Raw genomic sequence first — 16,421 nt, forward strand, 5'->3', positions numbered from 1 at the left:
GCTGTCAGTCCATGGTTGCGCAGACAGGCCTCTCGAGAAAGGCATGTCTTCGCACTTCTAAGACCTCCCAGTTTCCCACAGTGCCTTGGGAGGGGTTGGTTAACCTGGGGAGCTGGTGCTCTTGCCTGCTTCCAATCAACTACCATCTGCAGGCTGCGGTCTTGAAGAATTTTTGATTTCCTGCACACGCACGCATGCACGCACACACACGCTTGCACATGAACAGTTTCATGTCCCTATTTTCAAAAGCGAGCAACTAAAAGCTGAGCAGACTTGATCCCAGCTCTGCATGGCCTTTGAGGCCCAGGCTTCACAGTGGATGGCAGTTTGGATTCTGCACTTAATGTGTGTGGTTTGTTTCTGTTCAGGAGGCATTGTCTGGTGTGTGTGTGTGTGTGTGCGCGTGCGTGCGTGCGTGCGTGCGTGCGTGTGTGTGCGTGTGTGTGTGTGTGTGTGTGTGTCTTCTTGAACAGTTGTCTCAAGATTCCTTACACAATTGCAGTGTATCTTAAAGTTTATTTTACTCTGACTTGTGACATTAATATGGTGAGAAATCACTTTGATTCAGGTGGTCGCAGCTTATTTGATGACTTGAGAGCTCTTTTGTTAAGACTAGACTCCTCAGTAAAATTTCCATGTATTTCTATGGTTTGTGGGAGGCAAGGTAAGGCCTGTGATTGGTCAAAGTCATTGCATCGAAATGAAATGAAACGGAGCAAAAAGTATGAGTCAGGTTGCGTTCTTTAAGAACACGTATATGTGAGTAATACACAATAATGTGAATAAATGGAAGCAGACAGCTGCAAGTTGCATTATAGCTCAGCATAATCATAAATCTTACACTGTGTAGTACAGCACATTTGATCTACAGCTTTGCGTTATCTTTAGTGCATTCCTTGCTATCTGAAGTGTAATTAAACTGATTTGATTGGCCTTACTGAGAGCTCTGTGTTGTAAATATGTTGCTTATGTGCAACATTATTCTAAGTCGGTAAGTAAGCAGCTTGCTTTGCTGTTCTGAGAATAATTTGCCACAGTCATGACTCACAGGAGTGGATACTGGTCCTGTGAGTGCGTTTAGCAGTAGCTGACTGTGCATGATGTTTTCAAGTACAACATGTCCATGCCTGTATTAGTGTGTTTGCTTAATGCACACACAAACTTACACATACATGTGAGTTTGGGGTGAGGGAGGGACAGGCTACCAATTAGCGTCTTTATTTGTTTAGGTTTTGCTGGACCAAGACATAGCAGAAATATTTCATGCAGTGCTGCTGTGCTGCTCCTTAAAGCTGCAGGGGACGTTTTGGATTCAACCTGTATGTTTTTAATGTTTGAGCTACCATTTCTGCAGAAGAGTCATTTGAAGACTTGACATGACGAGATCAGCACTGTCCTAAACAATTACCATCATGCATTCCACTATCTGCAATCAGTAGATAGTACGACATGACATTTTATTGTTCACAGTAGAGCAGGGCGATCTGACCAAAAATATTTATCACGATAACACATTTGAAAATTTGCGATAACAATATAACTGACACTAGACAAATTACTTTACAACTTCACAACTTTGATGGGGTTTTTTGCACTAATAATGTATTTTCACTTGAACAAGCAGCTGTTTTTTATGTGCATTAAAGCTATATAAAAATTTAACCGTGCAAATGCAAAACCTTGCTGACAGTTTAACCAAAAGGTATTTCCAGTGGGAATTGGCCAACATAGCCTCAGCATAACCATGTATAATATCCACAAAACTTCAAAAGAGGTTATAAACACAAAATACGGTAATATTATGTTGAAGCACAGCACGTATCACTTCGCGAGGCTCCTGCCTACGATAGCTGTAATGCTCGAGAATCCATCAAGCGGTGCAGGTACAAAGGCACTGCGCATGCGCGTTTTACCCATATTCTATCGCGATATTTCATTTTCTTATCGTTGCCCAACATTATACCGGTATTACTGTGAGCGGTATGATATGGCCCAGCTGTAGTTCAGTGTGTTTTTGTTTTGTTTTTTTTGTCAGCTAACTTTTTTTTTTTGGGGGGGGGGGGGATTGCACAAGCATCAGGTGCTGGACTGATATTGCTGCCAAGAGCTCCTGTTGATGATTTATTCCCCTTTTATTTAAACTTTAATTGATTTTGACATTTTTAGGAGCTTTCAGTCTTGCATAGTGAATGACTCCATTGATGTAGCATGGCAAGGCCTGCTACTGCCAGAAATGAATGTGGGGCTGTGGGTCAATGCTTTGGCACAGTGAATAACACCCTGAGCAATGGGAGCTTTGTCTCTATCTGTGCTGCCTCAGGCATCGTTCCACTGCTGCCTTCAGGGACAGCAAGCACTGATCTGCTCCTGTCAGAGCAACCCCTAATACACGGGCCGCTCACAGACCTATAATTACCTAGAGTGAAGAGGTGTGGACCTTTTTTTTTTTTCTTTTTTTTTTTCCCCTTCTTTTTTCTTTTCTTTGTTTCCCGACTTCAAAAAAAAAAAAAAAAATCTAACCATGCTGTTGACCTGTAACTGGGTCAGCCGCCAAACAGCGAATTTCCTTTCCCATTCTCCCACAACGGCTGTGCTGCAGCCCTCTAAGTGGAGTTTAAATTGTGGACTGTTGCCCTCTGGCTCCCTGCACTCATGCATCCTCTTAGCCTGTAAGTCAAACAGGTAAATATACACTGATAATATATTAGTTTCCCTAAGTTGACTACTTAAAAGGATTCATTTTCTTGTGGGTTTATTAGCTTCGTGTGCTGGTGGAGACGGAGCATGCTTTACTGGAGTAGTAGGCTTTACTCTAAACATGTAATCTGAGATGCAGCACACTGTTTTCCTCTGGTTTGCAGTTAGTTGCTCATCAAGCTGCACTTTGTGCTTCTTTTCGACACCCTCTAAATGAATTCCACAGTCTGGTGGCATACTTGCAAAGCTTTCCATTTGCTTGTATTTCAGAAGACAAAAGAAAGCACTGACAGTTATTTTAGATTCTTATGTAATGGACAAGTTTTATCAAGACTTTAATGGTTCTTCTCTTTCAAGAGGACCTGGAAAGAAAAGTCTTTCATAAGTGGAGAATATCATAAGTTGTATCTCTGTGAAAGAAAATATATTTTCTTTTTTAGATGAAAACATGACTGTCTATGCTGGTAGTGCTCTTCTAAGGAGATCTTCAGCTTTGACTTCATGTTGCCTGCTATGGATTTTTAGTCTCTCACACGAAAAGGAGCTTCAGCACTTCTTTGCAGTTGCCACCCTACGATTGACAGTAGCAAATAGGTCCTCCTACTGCTTTCAGCTATAGACGGATGTTTTGCAGAACTGATTTACAACTTTGAAGTTATGACATTACACGTCCTCATTTCACAGATAAGGCAAAAACAGCTGCTTCTTGGCTGAAATAAGATCCCAGTGAGGTTGAAGTACACTCATGATTTCTCTCATCATTAAGTAAGTGTATTTAAGTGTCTGTAAATGATTTCACTTTTAAATCTCATGTTAGGATTGCTGTTGAGATGTATCACTAATTCCTTTTTAGCATTGACTGGCGTCGAACACAACAGGGTGTGCTTCATGTGTCACAATGTTGTGATTGGCATATTTGAACCTCCCACTGAAAGCTGTTTCGAAAGAGTGTGGTTAGAAGAAAAGTGTGGGAGAAGACTAAACATGGCTGTCATGAACTAACTCTTTGAAGTTCTCATGGCTGCTGCGTTCACCTTTGTCTGCTTGTGCTTCCTTCACACAGCAGGATAATGGGTGGAGAAGCAGGATTATAGAAAAGGTTTTTTGCAGGAAAGATGACTGCAGTGCGTTGACTGCTCGAGAAATTGCACAGTGGCTAGTAGTAAAGTGTGGTTTCTTTGGCAAGTTCCCAGGTATGAGTAAAGCTTATACGTTGAATGAAGTACAACCTACCAGCCAACTTGGTCTTTTAAAACATACTCAGCTTCTGTTCTTTTTCTTTCTTTTTTTTTCTTTAGTCCTGGTTTGGAGCCCGTGGTGTTTATTATATTTTGAACTATACAGAAAAGTGTTTACTAATACAAGCTGACTTACTGATGGTACACTAAATATAAGAAGTGTGTGCCAAAAGTAGAATTTAACTTCTTGCAGCAGAATCCTTTTCAAGTAGGCAAACATGGTTGTGAAATTCAGGGCCGATGCAACAGTTTGAAAGATAGATGATACCAGTATTGCTTTCTCGTTTGTTTGGTTTCTGTAGGTGCTTCACCTTTTGAGTTTTGTGTTTTAGCTCTTCATCTCACTGCCTATGAAAATGTATAGCCAAAACAAAATTGGTGGTAGACAGCAAATACGTCAGCCCCTGATATCAGTATTTTATTTACTGTATATCAGCTAGTGTCAGCAGGGGTGATAATGGCTGATACCAATATAGAAGTGCTTCTGATATCGAGATGCATCAGTAAATTTTAATCAAACCATAAATATCACATGTAATCTTAATTAAATGTGTTTAATTTGCTCAAGTCTCCACTAGACTAACTTTGCACTTTACAAACTAACATGCTGGCTTAGCTGTTCCCTCTGTAAGGCTTTACTCTCTTTAACCCACTGCTGTGATTGGCTGCCTCTCACATACAGGTTTGAAGACCAGGTTGGTGGGGCTTCTGTGCTTACAGAACAGAGCATTTATGGCATTCAAAGTGGTTACGAATCCTGACGTCAAAATGCTTTGGCATTGTTTAATTTTTGCATTCACTGTTGTTGCAAGTATGTAGTGAATTTCAAATTATGAGAGGAAATAAGTAAAAACTTCAAAGATTCCCTTTAGACCAAATTTGAAGAGCTGGAAGGAGAAATGTTTAGTTTGCACTAAAGGGGCAAAAAATTAAGTCCATTGTTATTCTGTAGCAGTTTAGCTTGGAGATATAAATGTGCAGTTTCATACTCTTCATGTTTGTTTAGTCATTTTCCAACAGCGCTTTGTTCAAAAGCTGTAAAACATAACAAAGCAGCAGCATTATTACTGTGGCTCACAAATGTTTCTCTCAGTGGTTCACATTTATGTGTGCAGGAAGGGAAACTAACAAATGGCATGCAGCCCTTTAGCTCGGTCTTTATCATACAGTGGGATTCTGAGGAATCGACTGTTCTGCACAGCTGCCTGTCTATATGAAGATGTGCATCCACACTACGCTGGTTTTCAGGCCCTTTTCTTTTCTGTAATAAGTGAATGTTGATGTTGAGATGAGTTGAGTTGAAAAGGGTTTTTTCTCAGTAGTCAGTTGAAGGTGGTTTCCTCCCTTTGCTACTCTTTTATTAAGGAGCTTTGTGGGGAGAAGGGCTTTTGAAATGAATGCTGTCTGTTCTCATTGAACATCTCTGAAATTTTGTTTTGAAAGCTCCCAGGCAATAATGAAAAAGTCGACCTCAAACGGCTGACGGATGTCTTTTAGAGAAAATTTGCAATAGACCACATTTGCTCCTTTTCTGCCTCTTGGACAGATTCCTTACTGAATATTAACAAAACACCGTTATACAACTCATAATGGTGAAATGGTGGTCAGAGTATTGTCTGTACAGAGAAAGAGATGTTTCTATTTGACAGAAGCACCATGAGAGAGTGTTGTTTCCTTATCAGATTCTCTCCTTCCTTTCTTTGTTTCAATTTAGAAGATGTTCAAAATGAAGGCAGTTTGCTGCTGAGACTGACTTCCCCGTGTGCTGAACAGAACAAACAGACCTGGCATCATACGAATGGCCCAGGGAAGCCACCAGATTGACATTCAGGTTTTGCATGACCTGCGCCAAAAGTTCCCTGAAGTCCCAGAAGGTGTTGTCTCCCAGTGTGTTCTGCAGGTAAGGGCGTTATAAACACCTCTGCTCGCAATTATGTGAAAGAAAATAAAGTCTACATAATTTATGGTGTTTTTGCTTCATGTCTGTGTTTTGTATCAACTGTCAGTGGCTCAGTGTTGGTATCTTAGAAGTGAATGCAACAAAGAAAACAGCATAAATTGAGATAGCTGTTGAATAAGACAAAGCAGTTTTCATGTCTGGGAACAGGATAGTAGTGTATACTAACAATGAATTCAGCTAAGAATGTTATGGCATAAAAGAGAGTGGGCCAAAATGATGCAGTGTGTAAGCTTACCTCCTGATTGTGCTTGGGCAACCAAGGTTACGTTTTTTCACATTACTCTAAAGAAATTAGTATCTTTAGTCCAGCCTTGATAAAACATGTCTAGTATTTTGTATACTCTGGATGATCATGCTCTGGATGAAATGAGTTGGGTCGATTATCAGGTTGTTGGGGGGGGGGTTTTGTTTAGCTTTTTTTTTTTTTTTTTTTTTTTTTTTTTTTTTAAATTAATTAATTAATTTATTTTAAAACAAGGTTTTTGATTGGTGAAAATCAGTTGTCGCAGTTTAGAAAGATGTCAAGTGTGATATGATCTGGTAGTGCATTTAAGAACAAAAACAAAAAGAAACCCCAAAACTCACTGAGTGAATTGACTAAAGTGTAGTTCAAGTTTGTAGAGTTGGGAGTAACAGCTGGTGGTTCATCTTAAACCAAAATCGATTTAGCTCCTTTTCCATTAGTACCTACTCGGATCACCTGGTACCAGGTACTAATGAAAAGCCCTGAACCGTGGCGAGTCGATCCAAGTAGGTACTACTGGAAAAGGGACTTCTGTGTCTTAACAATGAATAACGGACTAATTTTAACTCCCGTGCCTGAAAGACCAAAGAGATTATGCCATGGAGAGGCATCAATGTTCTGTCAGTCCCCTATAGAATTACTACACCATCTACAGTATTAATCAGAATTAAATTTGCCAAAAGAAAAAGAATTAAACTTGCACACAATGATCAATTCAAAGGTCTTCATCATAATTGATGCCAAGGTCTCTTTTATCATTTTATTGGCAGTAACTTGTGAATTATGTTGACTCATGAGTTGGATGAGCTACTGAAGTTGTGGTTCATATGTTAGTTGTTGCATGACAGCGGTGCTGCCAAGAAAACAAGCTCCACACCCCTTGTTACAGCATTGATCCCTGCATACAATTTTTCAATAGTTGTGTTGTTGTAGGTCTGCGTATTGTGTTGTATTTTCAGTACCTGTGTATTATTATTTCTTTCAACCTGGCCATAAAATGCTATTCTCAAAAATGGAAATGGTGTAAGCATCTTAGTTTTTTCATCTTCCTATAAGGAAGTAAACATGAAACAAACACACATGTTGCCTAACAAGTCTGTCTCTTCTCTCTCCTGCAGAATAACAACAATTTAGACGCCTGCTGTGAATACTTGTCCCAAGTCAGTCCGGGCTACCTGTACAGCGAAGAAGGGAACCTCAGCTTTTCAGACGACCCCAGCTTCAGCAGGCTCCATAATCACATGACCCAACTGAACCTGGACCTGCAGCCTCAGAATGTGCATGTGGGCCCGGTTCGGGACAGCCTGAGAATGAACGGCAGCCGGACTCTGGCCCACAGCCTGAGCGAAGGGCCCCTCTCTACAGGCCAGGCCACTAACAGTGACTTCTTTCAGCAGGAGCCCCAGTCAGCCCCAGTGCAGGTGCCCTCCAATTTCAATGTATTTGGCGTGATGGAGCCCCCGCGTAAACCGCAGCCTCCACAGCACCTTGGACTCTACCCTCTGGGTGGCAAAGCACCAGCTATGGGTTCCCAGCAGACACCACGCTTCAACCCAATCACCGTGACGTTAGCCCCTAACATCCAGACAGGACGCAACACCCCTACTTCTTTGCACATACATGGTGGGCCACAGTCGGGCCTAAGCAGTCCACAGGGTAACTCTATTTACATCCGGCCTTATGTTAGCCAGTCCGGTACGACACGGCAAAACCAGCAGCAGGGAGGCAGGGCCCAGTACAGCCCCACTTCCCAGCCTCAGCAGCAGATCTACCAGATCTCACATCCTTCCTCCCTGTCCGGCTCCTGGTCCGGCACTCAGCACTCTTCCTCCTCCTCTCATACCTCACAGCCCCAGACCCAGGGCCATCAAACTTCTCACGTCTACATGCCCATCAGCTCACCTACAAATCCCCAGGCGCCTTCCTTTCTTCCTACTGGAAGTCAGGCCTCTTCCTCTGGTGTCTCATCATGCTCCTCTTCCTCCTCTTCGGTCATGCCCAGCTCCCTGTCTGCGATCAGCCAGTACAATATCCAGAACATCTCCACCGGCCCACGGAAGAATCAGATAGAGATCAAACTTGAATCTCCCCAAAGGAGCAATTCTACAACAGCTGTGCTGCGGACGAGCAGCGGGCCCCGCTCATCCTCCACGTCCTCCTGCCCTTCCTCTTCCTCTTCATCTGCTGGGGCAGCTTCTGTCCCTGCCACCCCTCTGTCAATCGGAGGCTCGGGTCCCACTGTTTACATCTCTACTGCTGCTACCACTCCCTCTGAGGAAGTCATTGTTGCCTCAGCCGGCTCCCGCCCACAGTCCAAGTTGGGTAGGAGTCCTCACACACTCTTCATCTCAACAAACCCTTCCTTACAGGGGCCCTCAGGGGCCAGGAACATAGGGGGTCAAGTGAGCATGGGCCCTGCCTACATCCACCATCATCCACCTAAATCTCGCCCCTCTGTGGGAGGAGGGGGTACAGCTTCTTCCCCACGTGTGGTGGTCACTCAGCCCAACACCAAATACACTTTTAAAATCACAGTGTCTCCTAACAAACCCCCAGCTGTGTCCCCTGGAGTCGTGTCCCCGACTTTTGACGTCAACAATCTCCTCGGCCTACCCCAAGACCACCACTTCGTGGAGACAGACCCCCAGCATCTCTCAGACCCACTTTCGCCACACCGGGAGAGACAGAGTGAACCTCGCAGACTCAGCATGGGCTCTGATGATGCAGCATACACACAAGGTAAGAAATACACAGTAGCATCGATAATAAAGGTCATTCCCATTTTAAAATTACTCCTGTTCTATTTTTACAATGCTGACATTGTAGCATTTCTTAGTTGTTTGCATAGAAAGCATCTTCTGTTTTATAATGCTTTATATATAGACTTATTATTATTACTTATTATTCAGCTTTTTACTGAACAGACACGAAGCTCCAGAAATTGTTTAGACTGTGAATCGTATTTCATATAGACCTCTGAAATCTGGTTAGAAATGTTTGGTTTACAGTTTATTGACTATGTAGCCAAGGTAAAGAGGGTTAATATCTTCAACAGTCCTCCTGTGTATGTTGATCTCATTTGAGTTTTGTTTTTATTAACAAATATTATTCAGGTTTCTGCTATTCTCAGTAGGCCAAAATACCTTTTCCACAGACTTCTGCCAAGAAAGTCATTTTACTATCAAGTATACTGCTTTTTTTCCATAAGATCCTCTGCAGTGCATTTCCTGAGCCAAACTGTCTATGCTTGCTGTCAGTATTGTTCAGCCATAGTGGAAACATGTTGTGTTCATCTCCACAAAGTTGAAAAGCAAAGGTGACTCGCTGAGTGGGGGCCGGTGTGATCATGACTCTAGTGTGAGTCCTCCACAATAAATGCTGCATTTGCTCCACCAGCGCCTGAGACTTGCAGATTCTGTTGTGTGAGTCAAACATGTCAGAGCACACTGCTGTTTCCTTTTTTGGGCTTTTCACTGTATTGTGAGTGAGTCAGCAGCTATGGCTCCTGCACTGTGGTGACTATCACCAAGAGGGGCTTCACACCAGGCATGCCGCCTCTGCCATTGACCCTCATCAGTGCAGTTTTCCATCAGTTTATCCTCACCGGTTTGGGAAAATGTTATCCCCTACTGTTTTGATTGGCAAGGTCACTTTGGAAGTTGGTGCTATGCAGACACACCTGTCACCACATAACTGTTAGTTGAACATAACTGTGTTAACTACCATCAGTCACCAAGAATGTGTGTTATTGTCTGGCAGTGGAATAACATTAGTGGTATTGCATAACTGTTAAACAGTTGGTTCTGCCCTCTGGGGCAACAACCACTTTTTTTCTTTTTTTCTTTTTTTTGTATCGGTAAATCATCCATCTGAATTCTGGAGTTGTGGGTGTGATCACCTTGATTGACAGGTGTGCTGACACAGGGCTGGGCCACAGTTTCGTTTGTCACTGAACTGCTCTGCAGTGTTTGTACCTTACTGGAGGATTACTGAAGTTTGTGCTTCAGTCCCAGTACAGTGTACGGCTGCAGCTCGTTATTCAGCATTGTTAATTTTAGCCAGTAACTTGGCACTTTACCCCTTTTGGACAAAAAAGTGACAATGGCACTTCTAAATGCAAAGTCCAAAAGCAGTGAGTGATGTCTATGGTACATGCTGCACACCTTTACGACAGTGACTTGTCAATTATAACATTGGCCCAACATGAAGCGTTGTCCTTCTTAACTCTAATAAGGACCATAATTTACTAAATACGCGTCAGACAATTTAGAACATAAATTTATCCATAAAATGTTTACAGGGGGTTATTAAGAGCAGACTTCCGACTTCTTTTGCACCCAAAAAGGTCACCTGTCGCTGACAAATAGAACAAATATTTAAGGCACTTCTGCACTGGGTCCACTTCAGCAGATGTGCTTAATGTGTGGTAGCATGGACCAAACAACCAGGCTGCAGATGAGCAGGAGGAGAGGGAACACAGGAGGAGATGGATGGCGAGAGACACCTCAGTTTATCACTTCCAGTAGTCAGTAAAGTGTGTGTGTGTGTGTGTGTGTGTGTGTGTGTGTGTGTGTGTGTAAATATTTATCGCAGTTGGCCTCTCCAGTGTATGCTGGATCTCATCTATTATGTCATAACAGCCTCGAATCAAATTGATTTTGATCTTCAGGAAGTGGATGAAGTTGGAGGGAACCTTACAAGTGGAGTTGGTAAACAAACCTGGCGTTGATTGTTGAACTCCTGCCAATCGTAATGTCTACTGGTCCTGTTAATTCTTTTTATCCTTTTGAAAACAAAGAAAAAGAATTGTTTATCGTAGAATGCCTGTGAAGGAGGTGTTGCCACCTGTCAGAAAGTGCAAGAACTTTAATGAATTATGGGAAATGTACTGTAGAGACTTGAGTACATTATGTGCATGGTTAAGGCAGAATTTGCCTGCAGCAGTTTGCTAATCAGAATAAGTCTCATCTCCTTGTGTTACCACAATAGGTGATGAAAGGCAGCAGTGAGGATTCTAATGTTGCTTCGCCGTCTCTCCTTACACAAGGCTGTCTTTATGGGAAGAGAATTATCTAAACTGGTTTGACTGTTGTGTGCAGTCTGTGGTGCACTTGAAAATGTGTTGTTACTTTATACCCACGAGCACAGTGCTGCTTGAATGGCTTGTTGTCAGCATTTTTTTTTTTTTTTTGTTCTTTACTTAGTCTCGGTCGTTGTGTCCTTGGCCAAGACACTTCACCCACCGCCTACTGGTGTTGGCCAGAGGGGCCGATGGCGTGATATGGCAGCCTCGCTTCTGTCAGTCTGCCCCAGGGCAGCTGCGGCTACAACTGTAGCTTCCCTCCTCCAGTGTGTGAATGTTAGAGTGAATGAGTAATGGAATTGTACAGCGCTTTGAGGTTCTCGAAAAGCGTTATATAAATGCAATCCATTATAATTTTTATAAATGAGTTTTTCTTGAACTTTTCATGGATTTCACCCTCCTTCCTGTACAAATCAGGTTAAATTATGTTGTCATTTCTCATTAATAATAATTGTTACTGAGTCTTCTCTGTGTTTGTCTCTTTTCTTTTAGCATTGTTGGTGCATCAGAAGGCACGAATGGAGAGGCTGTGGCATGAGTTGGAGATGAAGAAGAAGAAGCTGGAGAAACTAAAAGAAGAGGTCAATGAAATGGAGAATGACCTGACCAGGAGACGTCTGGAGAGATCGAACTCAGCTTCCCAAATTCCTTCTGTAAGGAGAATTTGTTAGTTACCAGAAAAAAAAAAAGTCTATGGTGTGTGTTTTTGTGGGAGTGTCTTTTTTTAAAACATTTGTAGTTGAATCTGGTGCATGAAGTTGGTGATATTTCTAATTAGGTGGAGCTGCTGTTAGCTAGCTAACTGTGAGCTAGTGTTGCTTGGTATTGAGGCTTAAGATTGTGCATAAATGCTACCTAACAGACTGCCATAAGAGCTTCACTGCTCATTTCAACATTTTCCTCACTTGTTGTTTTGATCTTTGGGGTGGAGAGCAGTTTTTAACACATCTGTCCAAAATATCTTGTAGGTATTCAACTGGGTAGAAATCTGGGAATGATCTCTTCGCTAAACCAGTCAGATTGTTCTAATCTTTGAAAAGGAGAATTGTCAAAAGTCTCCTAAACCACATCTTTTACTGGCAGATCAACAGATTATAAACAAAAACAGTTTATTATGATTGTATCAGCAGCTGATTTAGAAATAAAAATGCTAACGAATCAGCATAACTGAAACCAAATGTACTTCTGGTTATTATTGATAGATAAAAGGCTGAATAGACAAAACCACATTATCTGGGTCATATTGCCATTCACATCAGTTGTCCTACACCCTGAAAATATGTTGATTACAGGGTCCATTTATGATTTGGCTGATAGCGCACACACTTTGTCTGATTCACTTTGCAGTTCATTTTAGAGCTGTGCAGCTACTTTCAGAAAAAAGAAAACACCCCTTCTTATTTTCTGCACAGCTTACCATCGCTGTTGCATTTACGTCTATGATTTTTGTTGTAATATTGCGGGTTTAGAAAGAGCAGTGCTTTCTGCTTCATGTCAAGTCAGCTGTTTTCATCGGGTTGAGTCAACAGAGTGGGGGAGAAAGTAGCTGAGGAAGGTTAATTGGATGGTGGTCTGAGCTCAGGAACTCTTTGGTTCAGTGTTGTTTACTTAGGAGAGTGGAACAGCTCTCCTCGTGACACGGTCACAGGTCACTGACTCCAAGCTGCCTACATTTGAAGCTACATGTCTGAACCCTTTCTTTTTTCCCTTTCAGATTGATGAAATGAAGCAGTTGCGATCCCAAAACAGGTCATTGCAGATTGATATAGACTGCCTCAGCAAAGAAATTGATCTTCTTCAAACAAAAGGTACGAGCCTGACTCACCATCTCTGATTTATTTGTATCTGCGTGTATTTTCAGATTATAAAGCCAACAGTAAGTCATTAAATGAAGCAGGCCAGATCAGATTGAGGCCTGGCAGCAATAGCACATCACTCTGGCCTCCTCACATCCTCTTGACACATGCAGCCAAAGTGCTACCATTGTGCTGCTAACTACCAGTTCTTCCTGAATTGCATCCTGTAGCTGGTGGGTAACAAGGGATTTATTGGTCCCCTGGCAGCACTCCACTACCGACAGATCACTGCCGCTGCCTAACAGGTCTGCACTGGTGAAAAGGAAGGCATAAATAATCCTTGGGGATTTTTTTTTTTTTTTTTTTTTTTTTAAATCACAACACAGAATCATTTTTGTTAAGGTATTACCGACTGTTAAAAAACAGTGAAATTTTGATGTATTTATTAATTTCAGTGAATTACCCCTTTGTTGCAAATCATACATGGCACTTCCATAGATATCCTTATTATTTTAGCTGCTATTCAGAGACAGATTCATCTTGATGGAAAAGCTCCATCAAGATGAATATATCCAAATGGTTTTTAAATGTAGGGGTGCACTGATCGCACTGAATGCAGTTTGGATACAATACTGATACCTTTGCTTTAGGTATCTGCTGACAGCGATTGCCTGTCCTATACTCACTTGACCACAGTTTGCAGTAAGGGGGAAAAAAACATAGAAAGATACAAATAAAAGTTTTTGGTGTTGCAAGACTGTAAAACTGACTTGCTGTTAGCGTCCTCCATGCTATGTATTGTTTGCAACCTTTGTTCATGTGTGATGTAAAAAAGAAGATTACCTATAACTCCTGGAAGAAATTATATTTTCTTTCAGAACCTGTTTTTTAAGTGCTTTTTCGGAGCAAGGCAGGCTAATTATTCGAATTTGAACTTTAGTTACATTTTTGGCATTCAACAATTACACACACAACTTGATATAATAGCAGTGAGATTTTTGCCCCTCCCTAAAATTTTAAACTGACTCAGTTAACAAGATCTATTTAGAGGAAGTAAGACTCAGTTTCCATAGGGGAACCTGTTGAGCTTGTGGAGTCAGCTTCAACCTCTTGTTACTCATCCAGTGGCTGCCATGCAAGTCTAGATATGAATTAGATATCTTAAACATTCAAACTCCCATTCTCTGGACTCCTTGTTTCAGCTTTTGCTGCTCATCAGATAACCCAGAATGAATGGAGCCCTGATGAGTGTATCTCAAATGTGTAGGTTTCTGTTGATTTAACTCATAGTGTGTGTGTGCTCTCTAATGTAAATTCTTCCCAAACAGCACGCATTAGCAGAATTCTAGCATTTTATGGGTGAAATGGGAAATGTTGTAGCCATTCCTGCAAGAGCTGGCTGTTAGTTAGCTGTTTTTATAGTTTATAATAGTTTGCTGTTTTTACCTTGTAGCTTTCTTATTGGTGGTGCAGAAAAGATGCTTTGAAGGTCGTTGTCAGGGGATCTCCCTGCTAGGAAGTACCTCTCAGGACCTCTCTAGTGCCTAATCCTAATAGTACATCATACCTTTGCAATACTGTCCCTTAAGATTCAAGATTCTTTATTTGTCACGTGCATAGTTATACAAATACAACACATGGTGAAATGTGTGGGAAAGGCTTGGTTCTAGGGCTGCACGATTAATCGTTAGAAAATCGCGATCTCGATTCATACTTATGGGCTCATTTCCAAATGACAACGATTTAAAAAAAACAAAAAACGACGACGACGATTGTACCACATTTTGATCCGGGACGTAATCTGCATGAAAACAAGCGCTCACTCTTCCTGCTCAACAAATGACAAGGGCGGAGCCTTATACCACGTGATACAGAAGCTGTGCGGTGTGATGCTAAAATTAGCAGGGAAAAAACAACAGAGAGCACGTCAGGGATGACGAGAAAGTGACAGGAGAAAATCCGTCCTGGTCAACCACCCAAACATCAATAACGGGAACCTTATACAGCGCTTCCCTATACACGTCGAACTCCCGCAGGCACAAAGAAATTACGGAGGCTATCACTTATCACCTGACCAAAGATATGGCTCCCATCAACACTGTGCAAAACGAGGGATTTAGGAAAATGATCAACACCCTAGACAAACGCTACACAGTGCCGTCCCGCAACTATTTTTCTATTGTTACACTACCTGCTCTATACACGCAGCGTCGAGCAACGGTGGAGACGGAATTTCAAGCAGTACAACATTTTGCGGCAACAACAAAGCGTGAGAAATTTGTTGTTTTTATGTTTATTTATTGTTTTTATGTTCAGTTTCAACTGTTACGAAGTTGATGTGCAGTTAATAAGTGCAATAAATATTTATACTGGAAAAGAAAATTGTGAGAGAATCGTGATCTCAATTCTAAGCCAAAAAATCGTGATTCTCATTTTATGCAAAATCGTGCAGCCCTACTTGGTTCCATTCTCCTTCTTTTTGTGTACAGGACCACACTTTAATCCCGGTGCAATCCATAACTTTTACGACAACATTGGATTCCTCGGTCCTGTCCCACCCAAACCCAAAGGTACTTTATCTATTGGTAAGTTTAAAAAAGGTTGCATGTCTGACGTTTCTCATTGCACTGGCCACAGCCCCTGATATCATAAGGCACATGTGTCGAACTCCAGGCCTGGAGGGCCGCTGTCCTGCTTATTTTCCAACTAACCTGCCCTTGTAGCTTCTTATTGGGAAAGCACACCTGATCCAGCTAATCAGCAACAGGTAGTGCAGGGATATCTCAAAAATAAGCAGGATACTGGCCCTCGAGGACTGGGGTTTGACACCCTTGACCTAAGGTTAAAGCCGGCATGTGGTCAGGAGTCAGTGCACTACACTTCTCCTCATGTTGATGTGCATGTCTGTATTGTAGCTGGACCACACAGCAGAGGGTGTGTAAATACTGTGACCTCATAGTGGAATGGTTGTGTGGTTCTTCTCAGTCCTGTTTCTATCGACTTCTTTTGCATGCTTAACATATTTCTAAGCCCCTGTGATGCATGTTCAAATAGCATACCCTCATTTATGGTATTTGCAAAACTTTCGAAACTCCAGATAGGTGTTGTTTGGAATAAGTGTTTGAGAAAATATTGGAATCAGCCTGTCTTTCAGTCTTCTTTGGGGGGGGGGGGTTCTTACAGAGTAAAAAATGTCGTCTATAAATAACAGTTTTAAAGTATTTTAGCTCTTTTTCACACAGTCTCTGAACATTTAGCTTACGCATAATTGATGTGTCACAAGAGATAAATATTGGCCACATATTTGCCATTAGACCGGTGGTGATATTTGGCTCATCAGTCAAATCAAACCTATGGAAACAGAATCCCATGAAGTATCGGTTCTTTGATAAACTGGCTGTCT

At 41.8% G+C, this 16,421-nt stretch overlaps 1 protein-coding gene across 5 annotated transcripts in view; it reads left to right on the top strand.

Annotated features, from left to right (window-relative positions):
* The window catches only part of tab2 (TGF-beta activated kinase 1 (MAP3K7) binding protein 2), a 56,540-nt gene that overhangs the window by 36,280 nt on the left and 3,839 nt on the right, over positions 1-16,421 (top strand). The window contains exons 1-6 of one of the 5 annotated variants that reach the window (XM_040028079.1): positions 1,989-3,462; positions 5,650-5,835; positions 7,258-8,878; positions 11,715-11,875; positions 12,937-13,030; positions 15,508-15,603. In XM_040028079.1, the coding sequence (XP_039884013.1) occupies positions 5,734-5,835; positions 7,258-8,878; positions 11,715-11,875; positions 12,937-13,030; positions 15,508-15,603 (2,074 nt within the window). In that variant the 5' untranslated portion in view covers positions 1,989-3,462; positions 5,650-5,733. Of the gene's footprint in view, positions 1-1,988; positions 3,463-5,649; positions 5,836-7,257; positions 8,879-11,714; positions 11,876-12,936; positions 13,031-15,507; positions 15,604-16,421 lie in introns of those variants that run through there. The other 4 variants (XM_040028088.1, XM_040028062.1, XM_040028070.1 and 1 more) reach the window with 4 other exon arrangements.

Source organism: Simochromis diagramma, unplaced genomic scaffold (assembly GCF_900408965.1).
Source record: "Simochromis diagramma unplaced genomic scaffold, fSimDia1.1 OVJJ01000746.1, whole genome shotgun sequence".
Classification (NCBI taxonomy): domain Eukaryota; kingdom Metazoa; phylum Chordata; class Actinopteri; order Cichliformes; family Cichlidae; genus Simochromis; species Simochromis diagramma.